We start from the raw sequence: 22,257 nt of genomic DNA on the forward strand, positions 1-22,257 counted from the left end.
AAATCATTGATACCGCTATAGAAGATTTCTTGAAAGATAAGTTAGGTTCGTGTTCTGTCAAGGAGGTATATCAGATCATTCACTTTTGAACAAGAAGTCGAATCAACTTCCCTTATATGAATCTGCAGCCAGATTAGCTCATCAATTCTCTTCGTTTTTTGTCAACAAGATAAGGAGAATAAGAGCTGAACTTGATTCATGTACTGTACCTGTTAACATTCAGTTTAGTGAAATTGAAAACCAAAATATTCCACTTTTCACAGAATTTCAGGTGCTTTCTCAGTCAAACGTATCCACAATCATTATGTCTTCTGCTACTAAATCCTCTCGTCTTGACCCCATTCCTACATGGATTTTGAAAGAAAACATCGTTCATTTATTACCATTGCTCACAAATGTAATCAATCAATCTCTTCCCACAGGTATTTCCCCTGATCAAGCACATTCAGCAATCATCAAACCTTTTTTGAAGAAATCAGGGTTGGATGTTAATGATATCAGTAATTATAGACCGGTCTCAAACCTATCATTTCTAGGTAAACTCATCGAGAAGGCGGCATGCACTCAACTAGCTGATCATATTGAGTCTAATAATATTCTTGATCCTCTCCAATCTGCCTATAGGCCAGGTCACAGCACCGAGTCTGCTCTGATCAAAGTAAAAAATGACATCATGTTTTCTCTCGACTCTAATAATGTAGTTTTCACGGTGCAGTTAGATTTTTCTGCCGCCTTTGATACAATAGATCATAACATTGTCATATCCCGGTTACTCAAGAGAATAGGCATTAGGTACACGGTCTTATCCTGGCTCCAATCATACCTGTCTGGATCAGGCGCGTACGCAGGGGGGGGGGTTATGGGGTTCAAACCCCCCTTTTCGTTTCCTTTTTTTTTTTTTTTTTTTTGCTTGTCTCCCCAGAGGTCAGTCTGGTAGACGCACGGTACCCCTACATAATAATGTATGACGCAAGAAATTGTACGGACAAAAAGTGGGCGGATTCCCCCCCCCCCGCTCATCACTTTTTAGAGACTGGGCGAGAGATTTAAAAAAAAAATCAGCTCGAACCCCCCCCTTTCAAAAATCCTGCGTATGCGCCTGGTCTGGATGGACTTCGCAAGTTGATATTGATGGCACATTGTCATATCCCATAACTCTAGAATTTGGACTCCCTCAGGGGTCAATATTCGGACCCATAGGTTACTCAATATATACTCTTTCAGTTGGTGATATCATCCGAAATCACAGTATGAATTATCATTTTTACGCTGATGACATACAATTATATGTTTCTTTTGATCCGAAGACTCCTGGAGCCCTCAATAATGCATTGGTTAAACTCCAGAATTGTATATCAGATATAAGACAGTGGATGATAGTGAATAAACTAAAATTAAATGATAATAAAACTGATTATTTTGTTGCGGCCTCTACTTATAACTTGCACAATATTCCAAATGTTCAACTCGATGTTGATGGTACACTCATAAGACCATTAGAAAAAAAAACCTTGGTGTCATATATGATTTCCGCATGTCAATGTCGTACCATATCTCTGATATCTGTAGCACAGTCACTTTTTATTTAAGGAACATTTCTAGAATCATCAGGTTTATTGACCAGTCTGCCTGTCACAATGCTGTTCGTTCATTGGATCTGTCTCGTATTGATTATTGCAATGGGCTCCTTTCTACAATTCCCTCTAATCAATTAGTCCGTGTTCAAACGACTACAAAATTGGGCAGCACGATTAATTTTACAGGTTTTCCGAGACTATCCTTCCCAACTACTCTTTAATTCTCTTCACTGGCTTCCTTTTAAACAGAGAATTACGTTCAAATTACTCTTGATTGTCTACAAAACACTGAATAAACAGGCTCCACAGTATTTAAAAAACTGCTTGAATCTTTATACACCAACTAGAGCTCTAGGTCGGCCAGTGATCACCTTCGCTTCAAAATCCTGAAACGACCTGCCACTAATAATTAGACAGTCTCCATCATTAGCAATCTTCAAAAAGTCATTAAAAACTCATCTCTTTCATACTTTGTAGTTTTATATATTACATCTTATTAATTAATTGTAAGCGCTTTGGGCCTAATGGGAAAAGCGCAGTACAAATAATAATAATACCAAGACTACGCCACACTGGGCGTTGTGGCGTGCGCCTGTAATCAAAGCTGTGGGGAAGTTACAAATTGATGCAGAGGGTCGAGGTTCAAGCCCTGGTCACGTCTTTCGGATGGTGACGTTAAAGGGGAATCCAGCCTTGGCCATAGAATGTTGTGTTGCGAAGGACAAAAAATGAATTAAACAGAATGGTGAAAGTTTGAAAGAAATCGGACAAGCAATAAGAAAATTATAGCTGCTTTAAAATTGAGATCACTTATACCATGTAGATATCAAATTGGCAACTGGGTAAGTAAATCATGACAAGGGGCAAGGACAACTTTCCCATAGGCCATGTACTTTATTATCAGGGATTTGTGGTTTTCTCCTAATTACCCATTCCCCTGGGGCAGTTATCTAAATATAACCCAGGTAGTATATTGTTTTATGTCCTCATGAAAGAAAAATACAATTTGAAATAAAGCTTTTGGGGAAAATTACATTTTAGCCATAATATGTATTGAAGTACATAGAAGAGTAGTCCTTGCCTTACATCACTATGACATCACATAAGCGGCCAATTTGAATTCTCCATAGGTATAGTGAATACCAAAATTTACAACTTTTAAAAATTCATAACTTTCTTGTAATTTGTCCAATATTGTTCAAACTTTCACCTATCAACTTGTCTGATTTTTCTTTTTTTTATAAAAACAAGTTTTTATTTGGGTTGGATTCCCCTTTAAAGGTCGGTCCCAGACGTAAATAATCATATCTGATTGATACACGTCTGACAAAACTCAAATACACACACACACATTTTGCCTAACTCTAATCCCCTAAAGGCCTGGGCCCGTATTCCATAAACAAGATAAGCATGCTTAAGTAAAAAATCTAAGCATCTTGTCTTATTATCTGTCTAAGATAAAATTCTTAGCCAAAACACGTATTCCATAAAGAATTGGCTAAGAATTTTGTCTTAGAATTTAGCTAAGAGGTTTTGCGCAACTAAGACAGATATAGGATGAATGGCTAAGTAACTTTTCTTAAAACTGCAGATTCTGTATTTCATAAATACAACATGGCTAAGAATTTAGCCCTAACTTTAAGACAGTTGTGAAATGTCTTAATTATTTTAGATTCGAGGCAATTTCAGCCAACAAAATTTTAGAATTTACACCTATATTGCATTTCGAGCTCCTACCTCATTTGTTTAACCGATTTTCATGAAATTTGGAACGCACATTGGTCCTAAGGTTAGGAGGTGGAAGATTTTTTTCTTTTTCAGAAATTGTGTTGCCATGGTAACATTATAATATGGCCAAAATTTTGCCGTTTAAAATACTTCATTAGTTTTATACCAATTCTCTTGAAAGTTGGCTCACACATTGGATTTGAGGAAAAGATGTGCAAGACACATTTTTGCATGTGTCGGAAATTGTGTTGCCATGGTAACGGTATATTATGGCAAAATTATGTATAAATCTTGCTGTTCCAACTACTTCCTCAGTTTTTAACCAATTTTCATGAAATGTGGCACAAACATTGGTCTTGATGTGAAGATGTGCAAAACATATTTTATGCCTATATAGAAAATTGTGTTGCCATGGTAACAAATAAAATACCAAAAATTAAGGAAAATCTTGTGATTCACAGCTCCACGACCGCTCCAACAACGCTCGGGCGGTGTTACCAGGCCTTAACAACAGCTTTCTCTGTCTTCTTCGCGGTAATTCTACCCATGTTGTTAAGAGCTGATTTGTTAATGGATAATACTATACAGATTGTGATGTCAAGCGTTGATCTCAGATGTAAATAATGCATTATAGCCATCCCGCCGAGATTACCGGTTGTAACAGGGGCCCTTTGTTAGCGCAGTGTTAGTGAAATGTTACGCTAACAGCGTTTCTGTGCGGCCGATACTGGTGTGAGATTATTAATAACTGTAATGATATAACCGGATTTTTGCAATATCACGCTTGTGAAAACGACCATTCTCTGTGTTGAAGCTATGTGTGTGGACTCCAGACACTAAAATGCACGCGACTGACCATTATGTTATACGGTTTGAAATGTATTGTGGCTGACAGATTTTGAAAAATGAGGAAATAAAAATATAGTTGTTGGTTGACACATTCAATTCAGTTTAGAACTGAAAAATAAGAAAAAACACATACTACTAAGACTAATTAAAGACCTTAGAGATTAATCTGTAAAGTATGACCTCATGGTTTCAATCTGACCGTGTAGACTGACATTGTTAACATTCACATTATTCTGGTAAAATAACATTTCTCATTTATGGTACATCACACTGTGTCTATAAATAAGTAGAGGACACAACGTCATTTGGCAGGCACAAAGGTGTTCAGAGGACATTTTTCTCAGTTATCACAAAACTACGAGAGGAAAACACTGGTACAAAGTTGACACTAAAACAGATGCAACAATGTGCCCAAAGAATTCGTTTTGTATTATGGCATTGGCATTCAACCCAGTACTCTGATGAGCATGTCCTGCAGAATGTCGAGCAAGATCTTTTAAACATACTAATACTAACTTTTTAGAATGTTTATTTCTTATGTTTACTATTTTATTTCCTTATTGCTTTCATAACGCAAAAGAAAAACTGTTGTGCCCCAATTGGCTCTCCATTATTAAACCACAAATTTTAACTTGAGTTTAGAATACGGGCCCTAAGTTTAAAATGTAGCTACAGGTATGGGAAGTTTTCAGTGTGTATTTATATTTTTCCTATACTAAATTTCTGGACTCTCAGTTGTCACTATTTGGTTCACCGGTCTTTGAGCGAAGATGTGACATATCCCATTATAAGATGAAATCATTTTTTTTAAATTCATAATAACCACTTTAAATATATTATAATGTACTTGTATACAAATGATGCATGGGTTAGAGTGGATCAGTAGCAACCATGCCAAAGTTACCTTGTGCACACTGGTCCACTGACCCACGAAAGAAACCCATGCATCATTTTTTTATAGAATGGAAAAAAATGTTGAATAAACCACAAATATTAATGATATACCGGATGCATGATAATTTCATGCGTCCGGTAAATTTACTTTACTGGACGCATGATTTTTTTTAACAGACGCATGATTTATTTACCGGATGCATGAAAAATCCAAAATTTAATGCAGACACTTTGATAACCCTGGACAACATAAATATGGGCTTAACTGAATAATATGTTGGCACAAAGGCATTATTATACCCAAAATGCCAGAAATACAGCTTTGCATTGAAAAGATCTTGAGGCAGCCTCCGACCTCCAATAGCTGTAAGTGTACGCCCGGGCCGCGCCGGGGACCAGCACCTGCCTGGGCCTGCAGTGGAGATTTGGCTGTGCACAGCCAGCCCAGGGCAGAAGATCTAACGTTAGATCGTATGTCTGGACTTCTCAACTAACGAGTATGCGGGCAGTTTTAATCCCTATGACAATTACGGTACTTACTTACAGATCATTTTGCACCCTTTATTTGATTCATTCTGCCTTGATCGAAAATTCAATATTTTGACGTAAAAAAAGCGTAACAGTTCATGCGCGATGACATCACAATGACCTTTTGGGCGATAGCTTGTTTACAGTGGATATTGTTTAGATTATCAGTATCGTTCATGCAGCCCAGTAAAAATTCTTGCATAGCCCTCAACTAATCAGATTGCAGGGATTTTCTCGTCCATTCTATAGTAAGTGTTTCCAAGTACATTCGTGGTACTAAAGGCAAGACTACAAAATATTTGGGGGTAAATCAGACATTGTTACATATTCATCCGGGAATTATGATGTGTAATTTCGTCTTAAAGATGATTAACCAAAACCATTTAAGTGAGAGTTATCCCTAACAGGTTATATATCATTGGAAAGGTCTCATTTTAAGGAGTTGAAATATGCATGTTATTTTTGTATAGGATGTAAACATTTTTCTGATTCTAAGATCTATTAGGAAGTGTATTTTTCACAGTTTTCCACATATTTTGACCTTTAACCTCTTATGTCATTACCCTAGGCCTGTTCTGATTTGCATTTTTTGCAATTCCTCAGACAATTTATTTTCAGAATATTCATACTTTTCCGGGTATACGATGTCAAACATAAAACATAAGAATAAAAATAAATTGAATAAAACTGCGATTTGTGGGAGAAATTTGTGTTGTAACAGAAATGGGCCGAACTCATAACGGTTGGCCATATTTAGTAGCTCAATGTCCACTTCGAAGATTTGAACGTAGCCATTGAATATTTCCCCCAAAGTGATTACATGGATACATTTTACCTTGATGAATAAGTGGGAATCACATTTTCTCTTCTTCAGGGAAGGACGTACTGTATACACACTCACTACATACCGTCACAAGCATACATATTATATAACCTATATATACAGTGCGTCCCAGAAAAAACGAAACCGAGATTTAGCGATCATTTATCATTACTTAATCATAAATAAAATAGACAAATGACCTACCAATTTAAAGCTTAGAATCTCCTCTTTCATCTGATATTACTTAGATTGTTTCTCATTCACGCATGAGTGAGCAAATACAATTTGAAGAAAGGATATCAAAAACTCATTTGGCGGGGGTATCTGGGTTTCAAAAAGAAAACCACATTTCTGAAAAATTCAATATCTCCTCTTTAATTTGATACCTAAATGACAGAAAATGGTCAAGAAATAACAAAGTTCTGGTCCTTTGAAATAAGGCTTGAATTTCAATAATTTCATAAAATGAAGAGGTTCTCCAGGCTGGCGTTCAAACTCACTTGACACTCCGTTTTGTTGACGATCAGCCATGCATTAATTCTTTTGTTCACCATGCGAAAACTTCTGTGGGAAACCGGTGAAAACACGTTTATCTCATGAAATTATGGAAATACAAGCCTTATTTCAAATGACCAGAACTTTTTTATTTCTTGACCATTTTCTGTAATTGAGGTACCAAATTAAAGAGCAGATATTGAACTTTTCGGAAATGTGGTTTTCCTTTTGAAACCCAGATACTCCCCGCCAAATGAGGTTTTGGTATCCTTTCTTCAAATTGTTTTTGCTCACTCATGCGTGAATAAGAAATAACCTAGGTAATATCAGATGAAAGAGGAGATTCTAAGCTTTAGATTGGTAGGTCATTTGTCTATTATATTTATGATTAAGTTATGATAAATGATCGCTAAATCTCGGTTTCGTTTATTCTGGGACGCACTGTATATGTACATATATATACATTCATTTGCACTCGCAGATCAATGCTTTACAAAGCTGTCTCAAACTGAAAATGCATATCTTTATTTTGCATATTTTATTCATAATATCTATCCTCACAAAAGTACCTTACCTTGGACGCAGTTTACACCCCCATAGCCCGGTTCACATCGACAAGAATACTCGTTAGTGATGTCAGAACATACACCATACGAACACGTACCACGATGGCAGTTCCCTACAAATGAAAAATTGTAAAGTGACGAGCTCTAGGTTACAGCAATCTGACAACAACAAGTATGATTCGAATGCCAGAATGTTAAGTAATTGAGGCAAACATTGAAGGCAAAGCACATAATATCATATAAATATTGTACAATATAATGGATTTATGTACGACAAATATAAAATACAATGGACAAGTGATCTACATGTACCACTGTAAAGCTTAGAATCCCCTCTTTCATCTGTTCAAATTGTTTTTCTTCAAATTGTTTTTGCTCACTCACGCATGAGTGAGCAAAAACAATTTGAAGAGGGGATACCAAAAGTCTCTTGGCGGGCTGTATCTGGGTTTGAAAAATAAAAACCACATTTTTAAAAGGTTCAATATGTGCTCGGCAGAGACATTTTTTCGGCATCACCAATTTTTCCAAAAGGGTAGATAGCTCTGGGGAACCTTGATTTAAGCTACGCCTACCATTGTTCTCTTCATCCATTTCTTTACACAATATTTAAAATAAAAGAGTGGCCAAAGCTGTTGTACATGTATAGCTTCACACACACACATATATATATATAAACCTAAAAATAAACATCGATATGTAGCCAGAATGGAGCAGATTTGTATGACCCCTTATAGAGTATTTAAAATTTATAGAGAATTATCAAGTAAAAAGACTTAAACCACTTGTCTGCGGGCCACTTAATATTACGAGCTTGACTAGTTTTACATGAAAGATTTTTATCATTATTTTCCAAGCTTTTCCCTCATTTTTGTCTCGCCCACCAGAGGTGAAGGCGAGACTTAGGGTCCAAATGTCGTCCGTCCGTCACAAATCTAATGACACATAACTCCACAACCAGAAGTCACTTTTCAATTAAACTTGGATGGTCGATGGACTTAGGAGACCGGCATGTTTTGCCGCAGTCGGAGGTCACATGGTAAGGTCAAAGGTCATTTTCAGGTCAACATTAAAGTTTACCAGCAAGGCTCTTATGACAAGTGTTATTCTATCCCAGTCATTTCACAATGAAGTTTCGATACATTGTGATGCGTGCTTTTGCTTTGTATTCACTCGTATTCCTCCTCTTACATTTCTCGTTTTTTCTCTTCTATTTTCCCTATTTTTTCTTCCTTTTGTCTCTTTTATTTTCCCCCCCTTTTTTGCACCGCCAATGGGGGGGGGGGGGCTTGGACCCCCATGATCCGCCTATACTAAGGCCTATAAGGGTACCGGCGATTTGAGGGTGTTGATGGCAACGCAGAGCACCACAATTTGTAAAGAGAAGCTGCGGTGGGGAAAGTTATTTCGCGTCCCAGTCCACCAACTTTCGACAAAAGCCTCTCAGCTCTCCATTGTGATATGACTTGAATTTTATAGGAATGCTGGGTGCGCGGTGTAGAGAGCGGCCGCGCCGTGACTGCGAAAACTATGTAGGTGGGGTAAATTGAGCATAGGGGCAAGTTGAGCCATTGATGTGCAGGTAGAAAGGTGTAAATTCACGCGACAGTTATTTTACTTTTAGAGGATGTTAGTATTTAAAGAGAATTAGCAAGTGAAAAGACTTGAAATACAAAATTGACATGCTGCTTCTTCCCGCATACATTTTGTACATAGTTTTTGTGCCTCAACTGACCCCAGAAGATGGCACAACTTACCCCACATATGGGGCAAGTTGAGCCATTTGACATCGTCTTTTTCAACGGTCACAATGAACTTCAGTGTGGGGGTAGAAAGTTATATATAGGTGAAAAATATTTCCCAAGAATCAAATTTAAAGGCAAGGTACTTATTTCTACAATGTTTCAAGTCACATCAATTATAACATGCAAAATGCAAAAAGTGTCACAACTTACCCCGCCTTCCCCTATCGAATACCATTCTACTTACCATTCACACACGACTCGTACACCTTTACAACCGATGTCATTTTACTGATATCCGACTGCAGCCATAGTGATGTCATAGGAAAATTGATATACGTGCCTTCAATTGACGGGGATTCATGTTCGTATGATCGATATATCGTTGGAGCTTCCAGATTGTCTGGAGCGGAAGGAAGTGAGACGAAAGAGAAATAAATACGCAATATTATGGAAGCTTAAAAGTGCCACCGAGATGTTGAGATAATTATCTTGGGAAGTCGACATCTTAATAGAAAAGATCAGATGACGAGATCCCGGATCTCATCATGTCGACATCTTTTAGAAGAGATGATCAGATGACAAGATCTTCGATCCATGATCATGTCATCTGATCATCTTTTCTTAAAGATGTAGACATGACGAGTTACTAGATCATGACATCTGGTCATCTCTTCTGAAAGATTTGGACATGATAAGATCCGGGATTTCGTCATCTGGTCTTTTCGCTTGCAAAATGTCGACTTCCCAAGAGAATTATCTCAACATCTGGGTGGCACTCATAATCTTCCATACAATATGCCTCGGTAGATGGGTCTGTCTAAAAACCCGAGTGAGTACAACAAACAAACCCTTGTACCTAAAAAATAAATAAGAAATACTTTTCGTGGAAAAACTATTACAATCTAGTAAACATTTAAAGAGTAGGCTACCTTCTGCCGCTTAATCTTTCTATTTGCATGTAATATGAAACAACGTTTATCAAGAGGTATGCGGAGATATGAACTAGGGATTATTGCCAAAGTATAGGTATGATTGCAATGAATCGATCCTGGGTCCCGTCTTACAAAGAGTTGAGATTGGTATGACCAACTTCAACTATGGAAAGCCAGCAATGCCCATTATATATAATGTATGTTTGTTCAAAGTATTTTCTAGATCTGATGTGTATTCATACATTCATCGTTCTCTTGAACATTTGGTGTGTTTGCGTTTCATTACAAAGGACACTTTGCAGTTTTCCTGTAAGAAAAATGACAATGATGTATTCCCACAATAATAATAGGCATTTATATAGTGCCATCTATCTAGAAATATTATATTCCGAGGCACGTTGTTATTATTATTAGAGTTACGATTGATTGGATGAATCATAATTCTTTCTAAGACGGGGACCTGGAGGTCACGGGGTGGTTTCCGGCAAGAATTGCAGTAAAATTAATTGCAAAAATGCCTTTAAAGAACAAAAAGCCAATTCAAATAAAAAAGTTTGCGGTAAATCGTGTATAATTATGACGTTATGGGATCACGTAGTGCTTTACGAAGATTCATCGTCTGAAATGTATTCATATATCGGACAATTTCTCTTGCTTGTGATTGGCGAAAAGTTAGGAATGGAAGAAAAGGGAAATGAAAAAGTAAAGAAAAAAGTCAGAAAAAATATATAAAAGGGAAAATGGAAGGAAAGCGGGAGAGGAAGGGAAGGAGAACATTTGATAAAGAACAAGTCATTCCAAAATACTATGCTAGCGTGATTAGTAAGAAAGTGAAATAAATATTTAAAAAAGATGACAAAATAGCAAACAAAAGCGGGAAATTAAAGTAGAATAGAATGAGTCAAAAGTTTGATTAGAAAACGAAGAAAACGGACAAGAAAAAAAAACCAAAGTAGAACTGTAAACACATCCAGGCTGCCTTACAATTTAATTATACCCGCAATTTGATTAAAAATAGCGGCTAGCAGTAAGGTCTAAAATGGCTTTAATATCCGCCCTCGGACCCCACCCTAATAACAGCGACGTAGAGCGGAAAAGGAAAGGTTTGGGCCATGACCCCCTAAATTCTACATCAAAGAACGAACAAGAAAAGCAAAGGAAAAGTGTAAATTTGATGTAATTTTCTAAATACTGTCGAAATCTGACTCAAATTTAAAAGTTGACTTTTTGTGCTAGCTCGCAACTCTCCTGTTTTTAAACCCCTAGTTCTTGTAGAAACGTGGTGATAATAAGAGTAGAGATTGAGATGACGATAATAACAATACAAATAGACATACACAGGCCCTAATATCAATCTTTTTTATCAGAAGCTTTCTCGAAATAAAGTAAATTGATACTAATGAACATTATGTCAATTCTTTCATTTATTGATTTATTTTTAAAACTTTTAGTAATATTGAATAAAAACAAAAAATTCGAGGAGTTCATTTTTTTCTAGGGAAATGAGTATAGAGATGGAGCCTGCAGTCAAGACACCCCTGATAATTATACGCAACCCACGCACATCAGCATCGATTTTGGAAATGTCACATTGCGGATGCGCATTTACATGGTAAAATCTCTTTAAAAGAAATGAAAATCAATGAAGTCTTCATCATTCTAGAGCTATCTAATGGCGACAAAAGAAAGAAGGGGAGAAATCCCTGTTGTTTTCCATTTCATTCTTAGCAAAGCAATGTATTGACAATGAACAGGGTTAAGTCGATTCCAACGGCGAGATTGTAAAGAAGGCCCGACTTGTGTGTGGGGGATTATCCTATTGTTGACGGGTGACTAATGGAAAGCTTTGGTGTTTTGTGCCCTTTGATTTTTTTTCAACAAACCATATCCTGCGCTTAATTCATTGCCAGTATGAGAATGATATATAGCTATCAGAAGAAAGCACTATTTTCTTATTCATTGGTTTGATAAATTTAGAGGAAGAAAAAAAATCGCAATAAATCTTAAATTGAATAATGTATATCAATCATTATTTAACATGTGATAACTCAGTATGTGTCATAAGAACTTGTAATAGTTAACCTATTGATTTTGGGGTCCAAAGGTCAAAGTCACAATGGCATGCTTTCATCTGGTTACACTTCGTAATTCCGAAGGATCTATAATCCGAAGGTTCGTAATTCCGAAACACGTAAATTGCCTATAGCTCGATGTTCGTTAATTCGAAAACGAAAAAGGGCTCTTTAATCCGAATATTTGTGGCGTAATTCCGAAGGTTCGTTTATCCGAAAAGGAAATGAGAGTCGTAATTCCGAAGGTTCGTTAGTCCGAAAACGAAATGAGGTTCGTTAATCCGGAAACGAAATGAGGGTCGTAATTCTGAAGGTTCGTTTGTCCGAAAACGAAATGAACAACGAACCTTATTTCGCTTTCGGATTAACGAACCTTCGGAATATCCGAACCTTCGGAATTACGAATGTATACGCTTTCATCTCACCCATCTGAATTCTTGTAAGCACGATATCTTCAGTTAAGCTTAATGTCGGGTCATACAATTTGGTGTGTATGATTGTAGCATGCATTCCAGGAGGGCGTTTCCTCAATATTTTCGTCCGACAAGTTGTCAGATCTGACAACTTTCCTGGATTCTGATTGGTTGAGAAGCACTGTTACTATATTAACTGTCGGATAAAACAGGACTTGTCGGATGAAACGTCTGACAAGTCCTTTCATGAAACGCTCCCCAGGAAGCCTTGATAGTGAGGTCAAAAGGTCAATGGTCAAGGTCACAGTGACATGTTTTCAACTTACCCTTCTCAAGTCCTTGTAAGTGAACGCGATAACTTCAGTTTGACTTAACCTAGGCTCATATAATTTGGTTCATATTTGGGTATAGCATTTATTTTGAATCTATCGTGCCATTGATTTCTTTTTATTTATTTGATACAATGCAACACCTTACAGCCGCACTCATTAATCAGTAATGAATGATCTAATACTTGGTCTATAAAGAATTTTTTGTTGATTTCCTGAATACGATTTTTTTATTGTTTTATATTTTGGGATGCCTACTTGTATGGGTTTTTAGACCTTGTTTGGCAATCCAAGACATGTAAATATTTCATTTTATTTGTCTGAATGAATTCAAATCATGTAAATGTGTAATAATCTCCTAAGCCCTATTTAAATAGTGTGAGCGCGAAATGCGAGCTATTTTTTTGTGTTGAAATTTCGGTTACACTTCGTATTTCCGAAGCTTCGTAATTCCGAAGGTTCTTTATTCCGAAGGTTCGTAATTCCGAAACACGTAAATTGCCTATACCTCGATGTTCGTTAATCCGAAAACGAAAAAGGGTTCGTTAATCCGAACATTTGTGGCGTAATTCCGACGATTCGTTATTCCGAAGGTTCGATAATCCGAAAACGAAATAAGGTTCGTTGTTCCGAAGGTTCGTTAATCCGAAAACGAAATAAGGTTCGTTGTTCCGAAGGTTCGTTAATCCGAAAACGAAATAAGGTTCGTTGTTCCGAAGGTTCGTTAATCCGAAAACGAAAAAAGGTTCGTTATTCCGAAGGTTCGTTGATCCGAAAACGAAATAAGGTTCGTTTTTCCGAAGGTTCGTTAATCCGAAAACGAAATAAGGTTCGTTAATCCGAAAACAAAATAAGGTTCGTTTTTCCGAAGGTTCGTTAATCCGAAAACGAAATAAGGTTCGTTAATCCGAAAACAAAATAAGGTTCGTTAATCCGAAAACAAAATAAGGTTCGTTAATCCGAAAAATGAAAACCGGGAAAGCAGAGGCAGAGGCAAGGGGAGGGGCGGGGGACACTGTTGCCGTTCAATTATCATATGAGGATGGGGAGGCAAGGGCGGCCGAACGAAATTTCGTTGGGGGTAAAGCCAAAAAATGAAACTCATACGTCAAAATTGGGACTGTGGTGATATTTTCACCTTAAGATTATCATCTGCTTAAAGTCATTGTCTGTTTGATAGTGATTAAGTAGAGAATAAATTTTTTGAAGTGACTTCTTATTATGGCAAAATGTATATTTAGGCTTTATTTTTCGGGAGAGAGTATAATGAGCGAGCGGCTTGGTAAAACAAATTCAAAGGTGAAGTTGTATAACGTTTTTTGTGGTCAGTTATTCTTAAAATGGCATTATTGCGAGGTGTTGCGAGTGGAATCACAAGCTAAACTTTAGGTTATTTCAATAAAAAATGAAAATTAGTTTTTAAAAATCCGAGCAGATTTCTGCTGTCATTAAAAAAGATGTGCATCTAACTAAAGAATTAACACGAGCGCAAAACGCGAGCTTAAACATACTGACCAGAAAAGGAACCTGTTAAAGAAAGCATTTAGTGACCTCTTTAGGATGCATATTTCACCAATCGAATGAGAGTGCGAAGCGCAAGCTGAAATTTTTCAATATTCCAGCCTGAAAACTTAACTTAACTTGTATACTTTAAAAAGAGTATTTTATTTCGAAAAAACATGAAAAACGGCATATTTATTTTTGAAAAAGGAACTTTCCCATTTTGGAAAATATTAATTCCCCTGTTTTTTATTCCATTTTTGATGCCCCCTGCCTCCCTCCCGGCGGATCCAACTTTCGTCAAATAGAGGGGGGGGGGGGGATTTTTTTTTAGCCATATTTTCCTTGATCGGCAGTTTAAAGTTGATTTTTGTTTGTTTCTTTGAAAGGGTAGTCCTAACAGTCAATAATTATCTTTATCCTTATAAAATAAAGTAAATATGTAATAACATGATAAACCCTTTTTAAATAATGCGAGCGCGAGCTATATTTTTGTTAATATGGTGGGCAATATGTTTGCGATGTTCAAAGCGAGATGCCTATGTAACTAAATTTAGATAATAACTGCTAGCAAGAAGCGCGAACAGAATTTTTAAATATATAAGCTCTGATCTGATCTAAAGGGGACATTTTAAGAACTTTTTGCAGTTAGCCATGAAGACGATGCGTGTTTTAGCCAATGGCGGTGGAACGTATTTTTTTTTTTTGGGGGGGGGGGGCAAAGTAAAAAAAAGGGGCCAATAGGGGCAATTTGGTGCAAACGGATATTTTCACCATTAGATTATCATCTGTGTAAAGAGGTTGTGTGTTTTTCTAGTAACTAAATTGAGCACAATTTTTTAAGTGATCACTAAACATGCTAAAGTTATATATTTACGTTTCATTTCTGCGAGCGTAGAGAGCAAGCGGTTTGGGGGAAAAAGTCAAATCTGAAGATGTAAAATTCACCTTTTTGGTCAATACTGTGAAAAGGGCATCCTTGTGAGATGTTGCGAGCGAATCACGTGCTCAAACTTTTGGAAATTTCATGTGGGCCTAGAATGATGATATTGATATAGATATCATTTACCCAGGGAAGCCACTTCAGTTCTGAAAACTATTCTCCCAGCTATTATTATTTTTTTTACAAGAATGCTATAGAATGTCCAGTTTTCAGGTTGGAAAATCGGAAAAATTTGGCTCACGTTTCTCGCTCGCATTGTTTATTGAGGAACTCATTCTATTCCTGGTTACAAAAAAGAAGTATGAAATGTCCAGTTTTCAGGTTGGAATATCACAAATTTTAAGCTTGCTGTTCGCGCTCTCATTATATAGTTCGTGAGATATATATTCTATTCATGAGTCACTAAATGCAGTCCTTAAAAGATTACTTTCTGAAGCCTGTTGCATAAAACTTTTTACCTGAGAAAACTCTGGTAAAAACTGAAAACTAAGGTTAGTCTGATTTCCGCCAATTACTTTAGCACAGGGCAAAAACTCCTGTAAAAACAACCTGAGTTTTCTCAGGTAAAAAGTTTCATGCAACGGGCCCCAGGTCAGTATATAAACAAATTACAACTCGCCCTCGCATTAATTCTTTAGAAAGATACACATCTTTCTCACGATTACAAAAAATGCTCCGAATGCTCACTTCACGTCTTGTTACATGAAATGTCTACTAGTTTCAGCTTGCGATTCGCGCTTTCAACATCTCACAAGGATCATTATTAGTATTATTTTTATTTTTATTACCAGCGGAAGCTGTTATTAAAAATGACATCCCCTCCAATACAAATCCTATTATCTAGAGGTTGCTCGCACGCTTCCAACACACTTGATCCCCTGCATCTTTAATTAAATTATTTGCTTATAGGCAGCAATTGCTCAGATAAAATCGAAATTAGCCTATGCTTGATCAGGGCGCCATTCTTAATGAAATACATGCTTTGGCCCCAACACACATCATCGATCGTTATTACTATCATTGCATAATATCGTGTAATCTTGTAATGACAACATCGTTTTTGTTACCAAAATGAATTATTTTCATTTTCGGAAATACGAACCTTATTTAATTTTCGGATTAACGAACCTTATTTCGTTTTCGGATTAACGAACCTTATTTCGTTTTCGGATTAACGAACCTTATTTCGTTTTCGGATTAACGAACCTTCGGAATTACGAACCTTATTTCTTTTTCGGATTAACGAACCTTCGGAATTACGAACCTTATTTTGTTTTCGGATTAACGAACCTTCGGAATTACGAACCTTATTTTGTTTTCGGATTAACGAACCTTCGGAACAACGAACCTTATTTCGTTTTCGGATTGACGAACCTTCGGAATTACGAGCCTTCGGAATTACGAACCTTCGGAACAACGAACCTTCGGAATAACCGAACCTTCGGAATTACGAAGCTTCGGAATTACGAATGTATGCGGAAATTTCATGTATTGTGTCCTGAAAAGTGAACAGTCTGTGCAATGATTGTACACCTGAACAAGATGCGTATGTAACTAGATGATTACTGCAAGCGAAACGCGAGCAGAAGTTTTCATAACGCGCTCTGGCCTTGTCGAAAAGGGACCTGTTAAAGACGTTTTGCAGTTAGCCATCAAGACGATACATATTTCAACGAATAAATAATGCGAGCGCGAGCGGAAAAAAATGAGATTTCAAACCTAAATATGGGACACTCTATTCATGTTTTGTAAATAATGAAAAAGATGGGTATAAGTTGGTATCTTCCTACATTGATAATGCGAGCGCAAAGCAGGAGCAAATTTCATTATTATTTGATAAACACGTCCCACTTCCCCATAATTATTTAAGATTAAGTGAGTGTAACCTACAATCCTGGTGGGTGTTTCATAAAGCTGTTCGTAAGAGCGACTTTAAGAACGACTGGAGATCCTTTCTTGTAGAACATGGTACATTCATTGGCGACGGTTTAGCGCGTAAGAAAGGATCACCAGTCGTTCTTAAAGTCGCTCTTAACTTACGAACAGCTTTATGAAACACCCACCTGGTAACCCCCACTATGATATGATATACTGACATTCAGAATCGTAACGCTGACGTGAGTACTTACAATCATATTCAGATATACTATCCCAAGCGCGGTAAAAGTTTAATCATTGCCAAAAATTGCCTAGAAATCAAATTTTGATTCAGTTACCGCCCTTTACCATGGTAACAAATAAAAATCGTAATATGAATGGTGATTCAAACTATTCAAACTAGAACATGATTAGATCACGAACGCTAATTACAATCACAAATGCTTACGTGACCTTTCAATCACTTCCGTAGATAATACGATTTCCATGCACTCATCGTAGTTTGTACTTGCAATGTAGTGCTTTTATTGACAAGTCTCCAAGGATACATAATTGCTTTTGATCGGGAATTTGAATTCAAACCACAGTTTTAGAACGAGCGTGTGAAAGTCCGATGATTTTAAAGAAGAACTTTAATCATCATTACAATGATGATTCAGGATTCACGTGTGAAGAGGCTCTGCTAGAGAAAACCGAAGACATCGCAAATAACAATTAAGTTCACTCCATCATTACCTTTAATGGTTAATTTGTTGGAACTTCCGTAGCTTCGGAACTCGATTCCGATACTGCATCCAGAAGTGACCTTGACTCTGTACGCTCGAAGGGAAGATTCGTTGAGATCATCAACAGAAGTGTAGCCCGGAATGCTTGCAGGAAAGGACGCATTCACCTGTAAATGTCGTACAAAATATTCTAGGAAGGAAAAAAAAGCAAATTAATGTTCTACTACTACCGGTATAAATTAATAGCAAAGCGATAAAACCTTAGCTTTTAGTTACTATGTAAAGCGAAACAAATCAAAAGGAACGAAATAACATGACGGAGACATTTTTATTTCAGGAGGATTTGGGATGGGGTATGTACATTTAATTTGAAATGTTGTCATTTGCGTATCAGTATGAATATGTTTGACATTGTTACACAAGTTGCACAATTTCGATGTGTGAGATACTTACGAACATGAACAGAAGAAAAGATTCCTATATCCGCTCAATCTTTTTACACTTTTATTTCTCATCAACTTCTCTTCATTTCATCATGAAAACAGTCATTTTCAGGACTTAGTATCACACTATGCCACCAAATGTAGAATTTTCAGCTCATTGTATTGCTATTCCCACCCACTGCTCGAGCCATTTTGTATGCAAGGGATTCCTCATTGGTCATCTCCGACTGCAAAAACAAAGCATGATCGAAAGTCATGCTTTTTTTTTGTTATTGGCACTGATAAAAAGGAGCTGCTTGGGGAAATAGACATAGGAAATACCTTCATAGCATATAATTCGGACCGTTAACACACACACACACACCATCACAAGCACTCACGCCCACATACACACATGCACATACATATATAAACCCCTCAAATAAAGTTTGGAAATCTGAGTTTGGCCATTAATTTCTCCTCACTCCCAATTTTACACAATGCATATTTGACATCATTCAAATAGCAATTAAATTTTCTTTAAAATGATACCATGATTGTTATGATCACGCCATCACAAAAAGAGCAAGATTCAAAAGTGTTGGATGAGGTCTGAATTGAAAAGCTGGAAAACGAGCAAAAAGTTTGGAAATCTCAAGTTGGCCATTAATTTTTCCCAACTCCTAATTTACACATTGCATGTTTGCTACTATTCAAAAGATCATGTTGTTATGATCATGCTATCACGAAAAGAGAAGGATTTAAAAGTGTTGGATGAGGTCTGAATTGAAAAGCTGCAAAACGAGCAAAAAGTTTGGAAATCTCAGTATGGCAATTAATTTCTCCCAACTCCCAATTTTACACATTGCATATTTGATACCATTCAAAAGATCATTTAATTCCCTTTAAAATGATAGCATACCTGTTATGATCATGTTATCACGAAAAGAGAAGGATTCAAAAGTGTTGGATTAGGTCTGAATTGAAAAGCTGCAAAACGAGCAGAAATTGTCATAAAGGGTCATACAGAACATGATTCTTTTGTCTGTGTCAATGGAAATGAAAATCCATTCAAATCAAGCCCCTGCTTGGGAGATGTTTTCTATGTCCAAGTGTCATTATGTAATATGTCATGAGATCTGCACACATCTGCAGAATATAGACAACCAGGGAGGGACAAACAAGAAATGCAATAAATGCTACAGCGAGTGACCCACAAATGTAAAAAATTTGAAGGGATTTTTGGCGAACCAGTTCTAATCTGAAATCCTATAGTACTAATTTCATATAGTACAAGTACTTTTTTCCAGAACCGGTTAATTCAAAATTTATAATTTAGGTCCAAAGTCTTTTTTCCAGACCCGTTTGTTTAAAATATTATAACATAAGTCCAATTTTTTTTCCAGACCCGGTTGTTAAAAAAAATTTAAGTCCAAAGTCTTTTTTCCAGACCCGGTTGTTGTTTTAACTTATGCGGCGCGTTTTTCGAATATATGCACTTAGAGTAAATTGACAATCAAGCATAGTCTTTTTTCCAAAAAGACTTTGGACTTATATTATATCTTTTTAAACAACCAGATCTGGAAAAAAGACTTTGGACTCAAATTATATTTTGTTAAACAGCCAGGTCTGGAAAAAAGACTGTGGACATATCTTGAAATTTTTTAAACAACAACCGGGTCTGGAAAAAAGTCTTTGGACTTATTTCATTATTCTTTATCTAACTCGGTCTGGAAAGGATACTTTGCACTTTTGTGCTATATGAATGCATTACTATAGGGTTTTAGTTTCAGATTTAAGTAGCCGAGTCTGGAGAAAAGACTACGCTTGGTTTTCAATTTACTCTTGGTGCATATCTTCACAATACGTGCCGTATAAGTTAAAACAACAACAAAGACATTAATTCCTCAAGTTTTAATTATTTCGGTCTGGAGAAAAGACTAAGCTCGATTATCTTTTTTTTCCACTGGAATTTCATTATCGTATCGCAGTTTGTACTCATTATAATTTTTTAAAAATAATTGGATCTGGAAAAAGACTTTTGACACATATCATAATTGTTTAATTAACCGGTCTGGAAAAAAGACTGCACTTGTGTGCTATATGAACGTATTACTATAGGATTTCAGATTTCAAATTTATTACATTTGTGGGTAAAGTTATTATTACATCCACACTGAGGATCTCTTGATCTGTGTTTAAATTATGGCAGGTGATCATTAAAAAGTTTTTTCCCCCACCAAATTGTGCAGATAAACCAGCAATCCTGTTTGAAGGTCTGCGAGTATACTATTGCGTACTGCCCCATTGTCCATGCATTGGTATAAAATAAACTTGCAACAACAAAGAAAAAATTGGCAGCATTGCAGACAGAAACTTTGATAGATCATTGTGCTTTACCTATTTTAGTAGGTACCCCATTAAGTAATTTATTGACTTTATCCTTGTAATGTCTATATTTATATATAAATTATTGTAATTGATTAACATATAAAAATAAAAGACACTGCTTTGCATTTATCACAAAAATGGGGGTGGCCTATTCAAGGCTGGTTTCCATGGTAAAGCCACACTCTGCGACACTTTTAATTCTCAGTTCTGAAAAATTGAGATAATTTCTTTAAAAATGATGCATGTTTTTGCTTTGATCCAGTAGGGAGATAAAAGTATAGTTCGGGCTGAAAGTATTCATGTCTTAATAAAGTAGAATTCACTGAGCAAAATGCCGACAATTTCATCAAAATCGGATAACAAATAACAAATTTATTGATTGTTAAAGTTTAGCAATATTTTGTAAAATCAGTGTTTATGAATATTCATAAGATGGGCTGATCACATCCCCACTCGTTCTTTTGTATTTTATTGTCTCGCCTACGAAATAATAAGAAAAATTTGAAGTAAAACTTTTGAAAAAAAAAGAAAATTTAGCTAATTAGTTATTCCAGTACATGGAAGAGTGGTGGTTGCCTTCTTACATCACTATGACATCACATATGCGGTCAATTTGAAGTCTTCATGGGTATAGTGATTACCAATGTTTATACTTTAATATCTTCACCACTTTGTTATGGTTTGTCTAATATTGTTCAAACTTTGACCTATAAACTTGTCTGATTTTTCATTTTCCTCTAAAAACAAGTGTTTATTTGGGTTTGATTCCCCTTTATAACGTCATATAATAGCGCAGGGTATTAATCACCTTCAATAATATTTATAAGCTTTTTTTGGGGGGGGGGGCGGAGAAGGTCCTTAAAAACTGACAACATAAAAATATAGAAGGTTAAAGGCCATGACCATGAGGAACTTAAACACTCTTTAAAAAAAACCCTTAATTTTTTTTTTTTTTTTTTTTTTTGGGGGGGGCTTTAGAAAATTGCCACATAAAGAGTAAAAGGAAATTATAACGAATAGGAACTTACCCCCCCCCAAAAAAAGGGGGGGGAATCCTTTACACTTCAGCATATATTAATTTAAAGCCTCAAACATTCTGCTTTGAAAAAAAATGTTTCTGGTGTCCAATTAATCAATGTTTAATTTGAAGCATGAAGCAGGGGCTGTCACAGAAATATACTGAAAAAATTAAATGAAAGAAAATATAAGGCTAAAATCTATTGTGCACATAGGTATATTTTTGGTATGGTATATTACTGAGTCATGGATTTGCAAGTGAATTTCTAAAACAAGTGCAGAGATTTTTGTATATATTTATATTTCTATAATTAGTTGCATGATTAAAGGTACACTTTAAAATATGTGAGAAAAAATATACTTAGAGAGAGAGACAGGAAACATGAGATGGCATGGTGAAGCTCAAAATCAAGAGTGATGTGAAAGTTAA

The 22,257-nt window shown here is 36.2% G+C and overlaps 1 protein-coding gene across 1 annotated transcript in view; it reads right to left on the reverse strand.

Annotated features, from left to right (window-relative positions):
- Nucleotides 1–18,166, reverse strand: part of LOC121416728 — a 46,598-nt gene extending 28,432 nt beyond the window's left edge. Inside the window, exons 1-3 of the mRNA XM_041610187.1 lie at nt 18,008–18,166; nt 9,450–9,605; nt 7,469–7,573 (exon numbers count right to left, since the gene is read on the reverse strand). Of these exons, the coding sequence (XP_041466121.1) occupies nt 7,469–7,573; nt 9,450–9,525 (181 nt within the window). The 5' untranslated portion in view covers nt 9,526–9,605; nt 18,008–18,166. The remainder of the gene's footprint in view (nt 1–7,468; nt 7,574–9,449; nt 9,606–18,007) is intronic.
- Between the last annotated feature and the right edge of the window lie 4,091 nt (nt 18,167–22,257).

The sequence above is a fragment of the Lytechinus variegatus genome, chromosome 6, assembly GCF_018143015.1.
Source record: "Lytechinus variegatus isolate NC3 chromosome 6, Lvar_3.0, whole genome shotgun sequence".
Taxonomy (NCBI): Eukaryota; Metazoa; Echinodermata; class Echinoidea; order Temnopleuroida; family Toxopneustidae; genus Lytechinus; species Lytechinus variegatus.